At 42.2% G+C, this 16,346-nt stretch overlaps 1 protein-coding gene and 1 long non-coding RNA gene across 51 annotated transcripts in view; one reads left to right on the forward strand and one right to left on the reverse strand.

Annotated features, from left to right (window-relative positions):
- Positions 1 to 10,617, forward strand: part of LOC105940793 (protocadherin gamma-C5) — a 315,331-nt gene extending 304,714 nt beyond the window's left edge. For 25 of the 50 annotated variants that reach the window (XM_076873898.1, XM_076873867.1, XM_023154774.3 and 22 more), the window contains exons 2-5: positions 2,419 to 2,477; positions 3,361 to 3,414; positions 6,287 to 6,384; positions 7,898 to 10,617. In XM_076873898.1, the coding sequence (XP_076730013.1) occupies positions 2,419 to 2,477; positions 3,361 to 3,414; positions 6,287 to 6,384; positions 7,898 to 8,181 (495 nt within the window). In that variant the 3' untranslated portion in view covers positions 8,182 to 10,617. The remainder of the gene's footprint in view (positions 1 to 2,418; positions 2,478 to 3,360; positions 3,415 to 6,286; positions 6,385 to 7,897) is intronic. The other 25 variants (XM_076873951.1, XM_076873944.1, XM_076873949.1 and 22 more) reach the window with 3 other exon arrangements.
- A 381-nt stretch (positions 10,618 to 10,998) lies between these two features.
- On the reverse strand, positions 10,999 to 12,817 carry LOC143412651 (uncharacterized). Its single transcript, XR_013093159.1, has 3 exons — positions 12,737 to 12,817; positions 11,801 to 11,965; positions 10,999 to 11,727 (listed from the first exon to the last, which is right to left on the reverse strand). It is a non-coding gene; the product is annotated as an uncharacterized LOC143412651 (long non-coding RNA).
- Positions 12,818 to 16,346: the final 3,529 nt, after the last annotated feature.

Genomic DNA, 16,346 nt, shown 5'->3' on the forward strand with positions numbered 1-16,346 from the left:
AACAGTATTGAAGTCGGCAGTTTAGATTTGAATACCATGATTTTGACCTTCCTGTCCCTAAATCCAGTTCTCTTTATATTTTTGAGCTTTTATGCACATTACTGCGAGGTAGCTAAGGAATCCAGCCAGGTTCTAATTCACCTGGAGATCCTTCAAAGCTCTTTGGTTCAACTCAGAGATGTAAGGGAAGTACATTGAGCCATTTTTAAATCTTCCAGGTTTAATATGATCGTCTTTCTGTGGGATGAGAAGTTGGGCCCACAGAGCTGTAATCTGTCTCTTCATTGGCAGCATGTCTGGATAGTCTGTCTGACCTTCTCTCTCTCTCTCTCTCTCCATGCTTACGTTTAGCTTGCTCTCAAAAAAAGAAAAACAGCTTGTGAATTTTTAATAACCTCATTCATATTTCTTTAGTGACCGACTCATTAAAGAGAACAAATCATAAAGAAACAAGCACAGCTAAAGCTCCTCAGATAATTGCAGATGAAGTCAATTAGATTTTGTCTCTGTAAGCCGGTAATAGGTTTTACTATTGGGATTTGTTTTACCTAGAAACTGTTGTTGATGTAACCACCTTAATTTAAAACCTCGGCAACACACATCGGTTTGTTGAACGTCTTCAGTTTTACTCAAGCAGATAAGCATTGGAGATTTATAAAATAGCCTAGTTTTATCTGTCTGCTTACACCCGGCTTTCCATAAGGAAGCATACAGGAAGATATTCCAGTACAGTCTGTTATTCTTCTTTCCACATGCCTGCATTGGGATTTAACCTTGAAAACGATCAGTGTTTGTCTGTGAAAGTGTGTGGTGAGAACAACTCACACAGCTGGAATGCTGGGTCTCTTTCTTTGTGGATGTTTGCTTCCCCTCACTGCTGATATTTTTTTTCTCCCTACAACCCAGACAGATTTACATGCCCACGCACACATACACATCTCTGTGTCCAATTTTAGACTTTAACCATCAACCGAGCTCTGCCGTGAAGGAGGATGAGAGTTCATTTTTCACCCTCCCTCTCATCTTCACCCATTAAAAACATTTCACACTGTAATAAAAAGCTTGCGAGTTGTTACGAGGAATAACCAAGCAACCGTGTCTGTAACGGACCTTGTTTTTCTCTTCCGGAGAGCTGACTTGTATTCAACATGAAAACAACACTGAAACTGAATCCACCGACAGCTATTTTCACTCAACGCTACATGCATTATGGGCTTGTTCAGCAACTGTACTACTGCTTCCATTACTTCTTCATCATGCACACTCAACTCTGTTGGGAGTATCTTCAGGTCCTGCGGTTAAATTCACTTGTTTTGTCTTCAGGCTGTTTCAACAAACTGTATTTCCCTGTTTGGTCCTGTGTGGTCACTAACCTTTATTCCTTTATTTACCTGTATTCTAACAGATTCTCAGTCAATACTGCTCCTTGCGTGTAGCTGTCTTTCACTTTTCTCTGCTGCTCTCTTGCTTCTTTCCATCATTCCCTTGGGTAGAACAGCTCTTTTAATAATGCAGCACATCATTCTGTTGGCCTCTCTCTCCAGGGAGCTCTTGTGTCGATTAGGCAGCAGAATCTGGAGCCAAGCCACGGGTCTATTCACCGCATCACTGCACAACAAGAGAGTCAGAGAGAGTGAGGGAGGGAAAGAGCTAGAGAGAGACATGGTGGCATGGCCCGTGAGGTAGAGATGGACAAAACCGCAAAGGGGTTGAAGACATTAATAGACAGCAGAAGCATGCAGAGATGGGAGAGGCTTTTATCACTGCTTCTAAGTTTTGGTATCCAACTTCTTTTGTCCTCTGACTCTTTAAAGGAGATTTTTATAAGAAGCAGTGTGGGAAGCTAATCAGTCTGTCTGTGTGTCTCCTAAAATTCTTGTCAGTGTCATAGTTTTGGTTTGCCTTCATTTTTCCACTCATGAGCTGGCAAGCTCAGTATTTTAGACACATCTCTATGTGTACTGTCATCCACTGAAATAATCCTTTCAGATGCAAGTCATTTGGACGTCCAGTTCAGCTTCTGGCCGCTTTGGTGCAAAGCCGATTGCCCACTTAAATTAACACGTTCTCTTTTTGATGATGTCAGTCTTTTGATTTTAGTTTTGAGGGTTTTCTTTTTTCCTTTTTTTTAATCAGGCCTGTAGTTTTTGTGTATGTGTGCGTGCTCAGTTTATGCCCCACAGTGTTTGGGACAACATGGATGCCTGAAGGTACAGTTATTCGTGGCCATCTGTAATGCTTTGATGAGCCTCAGTGAAAAACTGTAAAGACAAATGATACACACAGGCATACATCGTCATTGCACACATCTCAACTACAAACCAAATACATAAAAACACTAAACTGCACCTTAGAAACATCTTGCTGTTGTTGCGATGAAACATATATTTCATACTGCATCTTCTGTTCTCTTCACAGCAAAAGCCTCCCAACAATGACTGGCGCTTCACACAGGGACAAAGACCCGGACCTAGCGGGTGAGTTAGCAGAGTAACACATTGATTCAGCTGAAATACGCAGTAATATCTAGATCATGTTATTGCTTTTCAAGGGGGAAAAGAGTAAAAGGGGTGAGGGATTTTTTTTTAAAAAGGGGGGATGGTAGTGAGCGCTGTAACCATAATAATTTGCTACCTGCAGTGTGCCATCTGATTTTAAAATACAGATGGCATCACAAGCAAACATTTTTATGTGACTTCAAATTTTATTCCAGTGGTGATGAGTTTCTTGTTCCACCTGATTGCATGATTCTGCTCAGTAAGGTTGTGAAAAGCATCTCTGCCTGTTTCCAGGCTGCTTTATAAAATGGCTGCTGCAGCTTCCACTCCCCCTCCCCCTCCCCTGCTGTTCCTTTCCTCTCTGCGCTCCCTGAGCCTGTGCGCCATCGCTCAGTACTACTGATGAGGAACAGTGACCAGAGCTAGGGAGGGGGGGGGGGGGAATGGGATAGTGCATTTATCTTTATTGCTCTCTCCATTTTTTCCTGCCACGTCACTTGAAAACACGTTTTCTTGACATCAGTTACTTGCCTTATTAAATGTCAGTTGTGTTGTTTAGTTTACATTCTGTGTTGATTGCTTTGTCACTGATATTTGCCCATGTAGTGTACGCAGTTGTGATTGTGCGACAGATCTTATGAGTCGAGGTTTGTCCCTGAAACACACAGGCAATGTTAGGCACAAACACAAGCTACTGCACTTTTAGAAACCACTGGGTTTTATTTTACTTCTCAACAGCTATGTCATTCACATCCTGTTTTTGAAAAGTATGTGGCTGACTCAGCATTTTCCAAACAAGATCTAAAGCATATACAAATACACAGTAGTTCTTTTCAGGGTGTATAACTTGTTGTGTTTTTAGTCCCCACATGCCGTACGGTACACACATACGATGGACGCCGAAGAATGGGACAAGGTACCGATTTAGACGTAGGCCCTGTATGGTCACTTTATGTCCTCAGCAGCTGATCAGGGATCGCATTTGCCGCCGTTCAGTGAAAGAGGAACTTGGTCAGCTGATAAGGGCAGGGAGTGACTCAAATCTTTTAGTTAGTGCACTGCAGTTGAGTGCTGTGCTGTGTGTAGCTGTACCTAACCCATAGCTTCTGTTAGTCTCCCCGAAAGTTTGATGGGATTTGTTGATCGATGTGCATAGGCCACAATGCCTGCTGTGGCGTAGAAAGGATTGTGACACTTTTTTTCAGTTTGTGTGCAGTGTTTTGTAGATTTGCTATGCCTTGTATGTGTGCTATACATATAGTCGTTATAGTCTGAGAGCTCTTCTTTTTCTCTCCTTTGAGATTTGCCTACCATACAGTGTTGCCTTTGATGTATGTCTGTGATGGTTGTAGCTTAACACCACCACATGCAGCTTTTTCATGTGACTTATAAACCAGAGGACAATGACAACGTCTGTGTCATGACTGATAGTTTAAAATGCCTGTTAGAGGTTGAGCTGTTCCTAGATGGAGTAATTGGGAGTCTGTTTTAAGCACTAGAGATTAACATGCAGATATAATAGATGTCAGCATGTACACCATGTGACCAGAGGAATGGGTTTAAATTATAAAATATAGCCTATGATAGGGAAAAAGGAAAAAACGTAAGACACAGTGGAATAAATGGTTAAATAGAGTGGCATTTGAATTCTGTGTGAAATCAAAACATTAACCACTGATTCTGTGCTTCATTGGTTGGAGGGGATTAAAAAGAAGCAAAGAGCTGCAGGAGGGGTTTTTTTGTTTTTGGTTTTTTTTACCTTTTCCTACTGTGGCTTTAATTTCTTGAAGGTTCCCTGAAAAGCGACAAGTAAAGGCATCTATTAAGATGAAACATATCATGTAAGGAAACCGAAGGAGAATGATAGCCCAGACTGGCCAACTGAGGACATCATTCTGGACCACAATGTACAACTTTGCCCACAGGAAGTGATAATCCTGACCACAGGAAACACTTAACTCAACTAGAGGATATGATAAGAAAAATAAAGCTAATTTAGCATGAAGGGGCACAAAATGGCTGCTTCTGGCCTTACCGAGGGTGCTCCTCTCCAGTCTGTTTCTCATTGGCTGCTTGGCACAAGACATACATGTTTCTCTTCCTCGGTCTCTTTCTGGCACTGAGCTGAAAACCACTTCAGTGTTTTGGCAGTGCAGTCTGGCAACCTGCGCTTAATCAGAGCCAAGCTTTTGTGTTCAAACTCCTTTTTCACTTTTTCTCTTAATGTGTCTTTTACTTTCTCTTTATTCCCCAGATCAGGGCAATTTGTCTGATTGCTTTTTTAGTTGGTTTTAAGTAGAAAGGAGCTTTCTTGTTTACATCCTATGCATTTAACACACTGTCTATTGTGCAGAAGTTTTAGATAAGCTGCAAATCCTTAAATATATTTACTTTTCATAAAAAGGAACCCAAACATTAAAAAATCATTTGGCATAATCACCCTTTAAAATAACACCAGTCCTGCTAAGTGCAAACATCTTGGCTATCTCATTTTCTTCTGGCCAGACCGATTTGGTGTTCATGGCTGTGTGGGGGCCATAGCATCCTTTGCATTACTGTAAACAGTTTTTTATGACTCTGGTTATTGCTTTGAGGTTAATATTATGCTGTAGGATGAGCCTACAACTCTGTTCTCTCATGCATAAAAAGTTAAACTTAAAAGTTTAACCATCTTGAGTACTATAAACCATCTTGTGTGCTATAACGCTGTACAGACTGTCTTGCCTTGCCCCTTTATTTCTAAAATCTTTGTATTAGGAAAGTAGCACACAATTTCACTGTGTCACTGTCATTTCCAGCTGCACATACCAACAGAATCGTTTACCCATGGCCTCCACTGAGTGTCCTGAGGGGTTTTATTAGCCCATACAGTCAAAAAGCCTTTGTTTCAACACTCTGACCCACTGTTTACATGGCTGAGAGTAGTTAAATGTTACTTTTTTTTAATGTAGTGCTGGTGATGAATTAGCCATACTACTGCTATAATGGTTTTAAATGATGTTTGAGTCTCATGCAGGGCTTCTAATGAAGTGAAATGACATTTATCTATATTTTATGATAGTTTACCAGTAGCATGAAGATAGCACACTGTTGTTTTTTGACACTAAAAATCTAAAATTGGGGGTTTATTAGCACTTTGGGAACAGACTCAAACATTGTGACCTAGTTCTCAGTTGCAGAGTTTGTGTTGCCGTGTTACATGCATGGGAATAGAAATAAGTAGGTGAGCATACTCAAAGCATACAAGTCTGCTTTCTCCGCTGTTACCCCCACATGCAAATTACAGCTTTTAAATAAACCAGCCTTTGAACATGAAGCCCGTCCAGATGGAAATGTTCAGCGCTCACTGAGCGCTGCATGTGCGACTATGCAGACAGCTATTTCCTTTAAAGGTGGGATCATTAAATACGTTTAATCAGATTTACTAGACGGCGCATTGCTCAGGGTCATACTGGCGAGTGTGTGACCGCTGTACAATTAATGTGTGAACACACTTGCTACCATGTGTGTGTCCAGCAGCATTTGCACATGCCTTTACAATAATCTGTTTAAGCGTGAGTGTGTGTGTGTGTGTGTGTGTGTGTGTGTGTGTGTGTGTGTGTGTGTGTGTGTGTGTGTGAGACACACTCTGTTTTGCGTACTATACATCCCGTATTATTCTCCTCAGGCTGTGTATTTCACCATCAGCTGCTCTGCTTTACATCATCCTGTCAAGCTAAACGCACATAGATCCACTGTAGAGGAGAGTTTATTTACATGTGTTTTTTCCCGATTTTTTTTTTCCACAGGGCAACTGGAGGACCTGAGGTTGCCATGGGAACTGGCCCCTGGCCCCAGCCCCCTACTGAAGCTGAGCAGCTCCAAGCCCTGATGGCTGCAGCCAACGGTGGGTCCTATACCTTGTCACCTCTTTCGTCCCTCCTATGAGTTCCACCATCTCTTTTCCAAACCTATTTATTGCTCTTCTTCTCATCAGGATGCGTGGGAAGTGGTGGTTTGTTTAGCTTCCTGTTTGGTTGGAGAGCAACAAGCCAGACTCAGTCATTGATAAAGCTCTGTCTGTCCACGCTGGCGTTTCCATTTAGTGGACGTGAACCTAGTATTACTACCCACAGTTTCCTTGATGTAGTAAAGCTGATTTGTTGAATATAATAACACAACAGTGAGACACGTTTCCACTGTACACACTTATCACATGTTTAATGTTTTACTATAAGCAGTAAGCTATAAGGGCTACTCGTACATTTATGTAACATTAAAGCCTATATGATTCCTATATGTTACAACACACATCCTCCCCCTCCTGTCCTGTCCCTTCTGTCCCTGCAGTGACGGCTTAGGCAGCACTGAGGTGAATTCACACAGTGACTCATCTTCAGGCTTTGTCATCGCATAGAAAAGTACGCAGAAAACAGCAGGATTACCAAGACCAAATGTAGCGTCAGGCAAACACAAATTATACAAAGATGGTAATGATGGAGAGACGAATGTGACGAGGTTTATTGGCAAACAGATTCAAGTCGTCACTTCCAGTGTTATTTCACCACCAATCTGTCCCCCCCTTCTTGGACACTGGGAACTGGGCCCTGGTGTGTGACATTTTTTTTCCATCACTGGGAAATGGCGAGATGGTCATGTGGTGGTAACCTGCATGTTAGACAGAATGAACAATTTGAGCCATCAGGGAGGAAGGAACAAACTGAGCATTTGATAAATACTGAAGGTCATCTCTCCTTTGTGCTTAATGTCACTGTGCCGATAAACACAATGACAAACACGGAACAATTCATTTAATTAGCGCTCCACTTCAGAGGAGAAGGTAATAAAAAAGTGTTCTCTCTAATGACTTTAGCTCCAGCACAGTTAGAACTGCAAATGTCATGTGCATGTGTGTGTTTATGGAGGCTGAGATGAACTAGAGAATGGGGGAGGGAGGGTTTGTTCCCTGGCTCTGCAATGCAGGGGCTGTGGGAGAATTATGGGCTGAGCAGCTACGTCATGCACGCTCACAAAAACAGGGCATGCCTGATTTATTTATTTATTTTTTTAAGAAAAGGAACGCCAGATAAACAGAGGAATAAGACATTTTCAGCAACCATGTTGAACAAAAAAGAAAATCCTCTTCACTCTTTTGTTAATATTTCTTCTTGTTCATATCTTTACTTTTTAGGTTCACTTACTGTCGCTTTATGTTTTTGTTTGAACTAAACCTGATGTTCAGACTGAATTTCGTTTTAATCTGCTGTACAAAGTATTATAATTTCCTTTTATGTCCCATTTAATTTCACCTCTTCTGTTTATACTAGATATTCTTCCAAATGCTTTTCTAACAAGTTTCATCCCTCTGTCCTCTTCCCTCCTCACCCCTTGTCCCCCAACTTTGTCTCTCTTCCCCCTAGAAGTGAGTGAGGCTACAGCCACCCTCGGGCCCGGCACTATGGGCTTGAGCACCCGCTACAGCCCCCAGTTCACTCTGCAGCACGTGCCAGACTATCGTCAGAACGTCTACATCCCAGGCAGCACGGCCACCCTCACCTCAAACCCCCAGCAGCAGCAGGCCACGGCCCAGCAGGCCACCCAACAGGCACTGCCCCCTCCTCAGGCCTCAGCTCAACCAGAGCCCCCTAAGGCCGCCCAAACTCCAGCCTCCAAGAAGAAGTCCACCAAGAAGGAGAAGAAGTAGATGTGAATAGGTGAAGGAATGATCAACCTGGGCCTGATCTGATGAGAAATTAACCCTCCACACCCCACCATTAGATATCTTAAATATTGACAGCAAATCACTTGTGACCACATGGGCGATTTTGAAAGTTCTTTGAAAGTGTCTTGAATGCCTCAAAGAATCTGAATGTGTTGAAAGCTGTTAGTGTTTCTAACTTGTGCTGTGCTTAAGGTCTATTATTGTTCACATAACCGTTGTTGGTAGATATATTTGGCTGGGTGTGGGGGGTTACTGTCCCCCGCCCATATTTCTTTCTCTTTTTTTGGCAAAAATACAAAACAAAAACTTGGACAAAGAGATTCAGTGTAAGCAACCTTGCTGGGATGACAAGACTATACGCAGTGATGTATTCAGAAATGAAATGTTAATGTCTTTCACGTTGGATTTTTTCATGCACTTTCCATGAAGTGGAAAGTCAGCTGTTGTAAAGTACGTTAGTTGCCATCCATTAGATTGCTAATAGGGTCAGCATTGCTGGGTCTTAAAGCGTTAAGTCCTTTGACTTTAAGGCTGTTGTTTGACAAGTATTACAAACTCTTCTGCATGCTCATTAAGGTTCAAACCACATATACTAGTTTAGAATTGCAAACTATGCATTGCAAAAGCAGAGGAGGAGGACATCTTGAATCTATTATCGTCCCTCCAATCGCAGGTCAATATAATGCACATGTAGCATTTACTTGACGCAAAATGAAAATTACTTTTGTAATCGTAGTTTAAAAAAAAAACAGATTTTAATCTTCTGATATTTTTATGACCTGAGCATGCACCCAGAGGAAGGGCTGGCAAAGAGTGGGGGTTGCACGGCGCTGTGTCGTGGAGTCACGAGCCATGCTGTCCATATCAGTGGTACAGCAGCAGAGACTGGCTTCTTCTGCAACACCTCCAAGATGGGCACAGATATGTCTTGCTGCCCCGCACCCCCCTGCCCTCCCCTCCTCACACTCAGCTCGTGTCCCTCCCTCATTCACCACCCCCATATTGAGAGCCAAACAAAAAGAAATGCACTGTTAGTATTCTTAAGATGATGTAGGGGTTGTAATCACTTCAGTCTTTAGGGAAACATGTAGATGTGGTAAACTTAAGTGCTTAGGAGTTTCTAGACACCTTGCGGGCCTTTAGGGCCTCGATGGAGTATTTTCCTTCACCATCCTCAAGTGCTGAAGAAACGTCTTGATGTGGCACAGTATCATGTCTTTTCTTTGGGAGATAACGATTCGATAGCATAGAGAAAGTGTTTGTATAAGATATGAAGTTTTTACATTGCCGTCTATCCTTCTGTCAAACTCCTGGACACGTACAACAGCATGAAGAAAAAAAAGGCAGCTTGCAGGGTGGGTTAGGGAGAGTGGAAGTGGTATGGTGAGAGGTAAGCAGACTGAGGTGGCACCATTGTATCGATCAGGGGGTGGTAAACATCCTTGGCTCTACCCACTGAATGTACAGAGGAACCACAGTTGACCTGCCCACCCCAGAAACTCTCTCAAATGCACTGACTGTAGTAGAGGTCAACAGAGCCAAGCGCAGTTGTCCCTGTTTGGTGAGGAGATGCCACTCACAAGCCCTTTGAAATCTCTCTCTTCCATTGACACCAATGGGAAACCTCAACCTCTTCACCCCTCACCTCCCGCCCTCTACTCCCTAGTCCTGTGAGGCTCTTCCCCACTGTAAATAAACACGAGTCCTGTCGATGGTATGAGCCAGGTGTTTGTATAGTAGGGACCATGTCCAACATTTTCAAAATAAAAGTCCCTCTCCACAAGGCGTGGCTTACTACTGGAATGTGTTGCATTTTGTTTTTAAGAAAAAAAAATTAAGAAAACCACAGTTAAAAAAAAACAATAATAAAAAAAAAAATTGAGATGTTCTTCAGCAGTTTGTGTTGCAATGTAGTAACTAAGCACCATGGAAGCCAACTAACACTTAAGTGTAAATAACTGATAAAGATAACTTTAGATAAGTAAAAGAAGTGACACACGTAGACTAGTTAACTTGTGGTATGTGTTGCGCATATTTTTGTGTTTATTTTCCCTCTACTATCTTTTATCACCCTGTAAAGATACAAAAGAAAAGAAAAAAAAATATGGAAAAGTTTCTATCCTTCTGTAACCTCTTAATGTTCTTTTGCGGTGATTTTATCTTGTGCATTTGTGAAAGAATGCCTCTCATTCTCTTTCTGTCCATATGAACAAATGATTATAAATATTATATATGTGTAAGTCCGTCCGCTGCTGAATTAATCCTACTCTATCCTGCTGTATTATCTTTCTTATCAAATGCTTAAACCCCACGCTATACCCCTGTGTTACTCTCTTATTTTTATGCTAATATTTATATTGCTGTTTTATTTTCTCTTGAACACTGACATTTCAAATAAAAAGATTCATTTTAAAATTACTTATGCGTGTGGTTTGTGTTAATGCTGCTATTTGTCATTTCTCTCACAGGCTGAGTGAGGTAACTCTGAGCATCATTACATTGTTAACAATATTAATCGCGCTCACTAAACAGTTTTAAATGCTTCTTGGAGTTTTAACCATGTGGCTGCAGCACTACTAATTAATCCCAGAAGCCTTTTGTCTTCTTTAATTTCAGATTTCTTTAAAAAGCAAACTACGAAGCTACAAATAATTTACAGGAACTAGGATGTCTTAATCAAAAACATGTTAAATTGATGATATAAGTTCTGATCCTTTTTCAATAGGACTCAGAACTACAGCTGCCAAAAAAGTATTCTTTGTTTAAAAAGAAAAAGCACGGCACAGCATATTAAGTCAGTAAAATTGATTTATTTAGCATCTTTCTAGAAAAGGATATGCTTCACAAGAACAATTAGTACGCCTATACAAATAAGTACTAAACTGCTCTTTAAAAGTTTCAATAGAGTCCATTGATCTCAAACGTAATGGTAATGGATTCCATTGTTTATTTTAGTTTTCGCTGTAGTATGAGGAACCACCAACAAGACCTGCATGTTACATATGGGTGCAAGAGTTCACTATTGTAAGCTGACATTTGACCATGCAGAGCTCTAAAACTGATCACCAAGATCTCAAACTGAAGTCTGAACGTTATAATTAAAGCATGGTGGAAAGTAAAATAGTACTGAGGTCAAATGTAAGATAATCATAGAGCTTATTCTATAAACTGATTCCTTCTCCAACTCATTGATATTAGAGCTACACGCTTTTCTATCTTTCCTCTTGCAGAAGTTGGGGCCACTATAGGGAACATGCCTGCACATGCTCTTTGGGCCTTTCAATAGATCTTACACAATAACACATGACTCTATAAATAGCCCACAGGACGTCACTAAGCAAAACAAAAGGAGCAGCCCACTGCTGCAGATGTTGGGGGATGGAAGGAGGGACTGAGAAACTGGAGGGATAGAGAGGATGTGTCGGCCATGAATCAGGTCATTATGCCTGCTGTTGTGGGTTTTCGGAGTCCAGGTTACTGCCTGAAGATTATGCAAGACCAGCGGCTACTGGAGCTATTTAATCATACCTGAAATGACAAAGAACAATCCAGTTTTTCCACACAACAGCATTCCACCATCAATCACTGCAGATTCACATACCCAAAATGGCCGTCTCCTCTTGCCACTTTCTTCTTGAGTTATATGGTTGCCACAGTAACCATCAGCCCTAGCGCTGGATGCTTTGCTCTGTTCAACACATCTTCATTACAGATATATCCAGTAGCCATTATTGGCTCTGCTCAGGGCCTGGCTGAGCTCAATGACCTGCGGAAAGATAAACATATTCAGCAATTAGTCAAACCTGGCAACCGACTGAGCCATATGTAGAGAACATGGCAGAGCTGATTGGAGAATATCCCACACACACAGACACAAGGAGATGAGTCAGAGGTAATAAGGCACTGTGGGTTTGTCCCCATTTGGAGAAATAAAATATGAGCTTCCATTTTAGAGCCTATTCTGGTTCTATCAATGAAAGGAAACTGAGGTGCTGTTCATATGGGTATATTATACATATACAAGTAGGACTTAAAATAGCTTTATAGTCTCTTTGTCAGCTGATGTTTGTCATCCTGTGACTCATACAGACTCCTGATGCCCTGACTGTCCCCATGTGTCAGAAATTTCCCCAAGGGGAGACCCAACAGAATGAGGAGATTGTTCTTCTGTTGCCCCCTTTATGTCCCCTACCCCATCTCGCTTAATTGAGCACATTCCTACTGATTATACACACATAGAGATGCACAATAGTGTGACAAACAGGCAAAAAACTTCAAATCAGTGATGTATAGCAGTCGCAGACTAGAACCTGACAATGGGCAGCCTGTGTACGATAACAGCATTAGTGACACAGCCTGGACACAAACCAGAAGACCAGGCTTCGTCATATCCTCAGTGTGATACATGCACATGGAAGCAGAGATGTGGCAGCCCACAGAGACACTTACACACCCAGACATTCAAAACACACCCACGAGCACCCACGATAATTAAAATGTATTATAATTTGAGCTATAATTCACATCACACGCCTACATAAGAAAACGGAGGTTCCTCTCTTCCTCGTCAGTGTGGGAGCTGCCAGAAACTTCCCGCGCAAGGAAACAAGGATCTCATTTCAGGCCAAGGAAGACTTAATCAATGTGAAGAAAGAGCAGGATGTGACGTAATGGGTTGCTAGTGGCGGGACAGGAAGTGAGTTTCCGCGCCCGTTTACTGTTTTTTAACCTCACAGTAGTAAAATCAAAGGAAGGAGTTCCTCCCCCCCATCCTCCTTCACTGGCTTCCTCTCTTCTTCCTTCCCTGCCCCCCCTTTCTCACTCCAGCAGCTGTCTCTGCATATGTAGGGTCACCACATGTTGGAGAACAGAGGTCTGTTTTGTGGATATGCACACTGGAAGACTGAAAGGATAAACCTCTGGGTTTTTGTCGGGAATAACCCTGACATGAAATTATATATATATATGTATATGTATATGTGTGTGTGTGTGTATAAATTAACAACCACTCATCATAAGCAGAATCTAAATCCAGCAGGAACTGACTGACCTCCACTTTTATCAAGCAGGAATCTTGCAGTGCAGAGCCAGAGAAAGAGAGAAACTGCTGTTTTTAGGATGAACGTTCCTTATAAAAGATTAATTGACAGAGAGGAATGGAAAGTTAGTTTTCTGATGGCACTCTCCGCCAGCTCTAAAAATAACCCCTGAACAAAAGCGTCGGATAACACCAAACGATTTGTCACATATGAACACACACATATCCAAACGCTGCATTGCTCTTTAAAAATCATCTTTGTATCTCTGTAAAGACAAATATCCTGCTAATTTTCAAAAAGTCTGCTTTCATTTATTATTTCAGCAGAGAGGAATGTGTTCATAGGGCAGCGTTAACAGGGAATCTGCTGCTCTAAGGCAGAAAGAAGAAGGGGGGGTCATTGAGAAAGAGCATTGGAGCGCTGGAGCCTGAACGTTGCTAAGGCTAACACTATCCTGATTTAAAGAGACTCAGTAATGTGCTGGCTGCTGGCTTGACTAAATAACAGAGATGGAGCTGTAGCAATGTGGAGGAAGAATACAATGCTCCCTTTCAAAGCCACAAACCCTTTTTCTCTTCATCTGAAAAGCCCCCTCTCTCCTCATCTCTCTCTCCCCTCATCTTCTTTGCCAAGTGTTCTTGCTCCTGTTTTCTCAGCTGGGAGGATGGAAATGAGACAGCGGGGAGACAGGAATTGAGAAGGGAAAGACAGACTGAGGGAAAGAGAAGGCTGACATTAGGCTGCTACAGACACAGGGTTAATTGCTTTGTAAGCCAGTGAAAGAGAAGAGTGAAAATATGAGGACTGCATCAAGTCAAAGGTCGCAGACAACATAAAATAAGAAAGTGCAGTTTGGTTTTAATTTCCCCAATAGAATGGAACAATGTGTGTGTTATTTTTTTAGGAGATCAAAAGCTTCCATCTGGTGTAAAGTGGTTTAAGGGCATCCTCTCCCCCCACCTTGTTTCTACACACTCTAATACCCACACACACACATACACACACTAAAAACACACATACAACACTCTAGCATAACCCCAATCCCTTTTAACAACCATACACCCCATGAGCAGTCCTCCACCCCGCTCCCTATGCAGCTACCACGCCCCCAGCACAGTGCAGAGGATCTAATCCATTGCCTCCACCAGCTGCGGTTGTCATGGTAACAGAAAATTCCAGATTTCCATGATGAAGGCTGGAACAGAGAGGAAACCAGAAAATAAAATGTTCAAGGATTCAACAAAGAACGCCAGTTTACTCTTTGTTGTTTTCGCGGGCGTGTGTGTATGTGTGTGCGTGTGCATTTGACACAGCTGCATGTGAAGGATGTTGTGTAGCATGTATTAGATTTTAGACATACCAGAACATTAACCGAGGAGGTTAAGTGTGTGTGTGGGAGAGAGGTGGGTCTGAAAGGTCGGACACGCTGTGAATGCGCAGCTCCTCCAGACATGCAGACATTGACACAGAGGCATGTCGACAACTCAGCACCATGGCGACAGGTGTTGCTGCGGAAATGGTGCAGCTGCTGCATGGATATTTCAGGCTAATAAGCGTGCATCATCAAGCAAGTCTCTACTTTCCCCCTCTCTCCCCACTGCACCGCTGTGTCCCCTAAACTGCCCCTGTGACTGATCCCCTTTCCAGTAGAGTCATGCAGTATTGTTTAGAAAATACGTCCAATTAGGAGAGAATCTCGAGGTCTTCAGGGAGCATACACATCAACAAATTCATTACACGTGCTGACATAGCTTGCATAAAAAACACACAAAAAATAACTTGCTCAGTTCTTGAATTGCTGTTGGTAATAACAAGGTGTGAAACCAGATGGTTTCTGTCTAAAACTAACTGGGACACAAACCATGTGTCAAATTCACCCACTAATATCAAGCACCGGCTATCAGGTTGAATGCTTTCCCTTCTGGAAATCCCACAAGCATCTCCAGAATGAGTAGAAATGCAGCCACAGTCTTTAGACAGAAAGCCTACAATACATACACACAAACACACAGAAATTATGAGAATGTAGCATATTTGTGAAACCCCAGGGAAAAGCAAACTGGGCATCAACACTTGAAATCATCAACTGGGATCATGGGAATGTTTTAAGAGCCATATCTCACATTCTGACCGTCATCTAAATGTCACCAGTGTTGGTGGGACGCTCTGCTGCACGCCACGACCTCTGGGACAGGTGTTAAACCCATCAGCAGAGGAGGAAGCTGGGAACTTACTCTGGAAACATGGGAAATCAATTCAAATACAAGACATACCAGAGGTTCTAAGTGATCACTGTACCAGATAAAAATGTAGAAAAAAAGCCAAGCACATTCCTACAGAGGAAAAGTGCATTATCTGTTATAAAGATATATCAAAGGTGCCAGGAGAACCTCATAAAGGGAGATAAGAGCTAAAAGCCAGTGAAAATATTTGTTCTCTTGTCTTTGCTTTCTGATGCAGTGCAGTCAGACTGTGCACAATTAAACTTCCCCAAAATGGTTCACTGCCTCATTTAGAAATTTGCAGGAGTTGTGACTAGTTTGTTTGCATGGAGGCGTGTGTGCATCAACAGCAGGCAGAAAACAAACCTCTGAGAGGATTAATTAGAAAATACTGCAGGATGTTCTGGGAAACTAAGAGGAAGAAGACAGAGAAGGGGGGGCAAGTTCCAGTGCCCTAATTTACTGCTCTCATGATACGTCACTACCATCCCTCTCCCTCCCTTCCCCAGTCTCTTTGTTCTCTCCCCCGATCATATTCTCCACATTTTTAGCAACACACAAACCTAATTCATTTGGTCAAATTCTTTCAATGTTTCCCCATTATTTTTATCTCTATCATTGTCACTACATCCATTTTCGTTCTTTCTTTATTGCTAAAGCCAGATAACCAGACTCTCTGCCCTAGATAAAAATTGAGGTCTGTCAGTCTGCCTTTGTGACCCCGCCTGACGTCCATCCATCTATTCATCCATCCACTGCTTCCCTCCACTCCTCTTTCCATTTGAGAGGGTAGTGGAAGTCCACAGAGTTCAGTTTGTGTCACTCGTCTGTCGGTGTCCATAAAGCTCAAATATTCATGCGCCCGTTCCGCGCCATGCAACAACAG

Source organism: Maylandia zebra, linkage group LG2, assembly GCF_041146795.1.
Source record: "Maylandia zebra isolate NMK-2024a linkage group LG2, Mzebra_GT3a, whole genome shotgun sequence".
In the NCBI taxonomy this organism is placed as follows: Eukaryota; Metazoa; Chordata; class Actinopteri; order Cichliformes; family Cichlidae; genus Maylandia; species Maylandia zebra.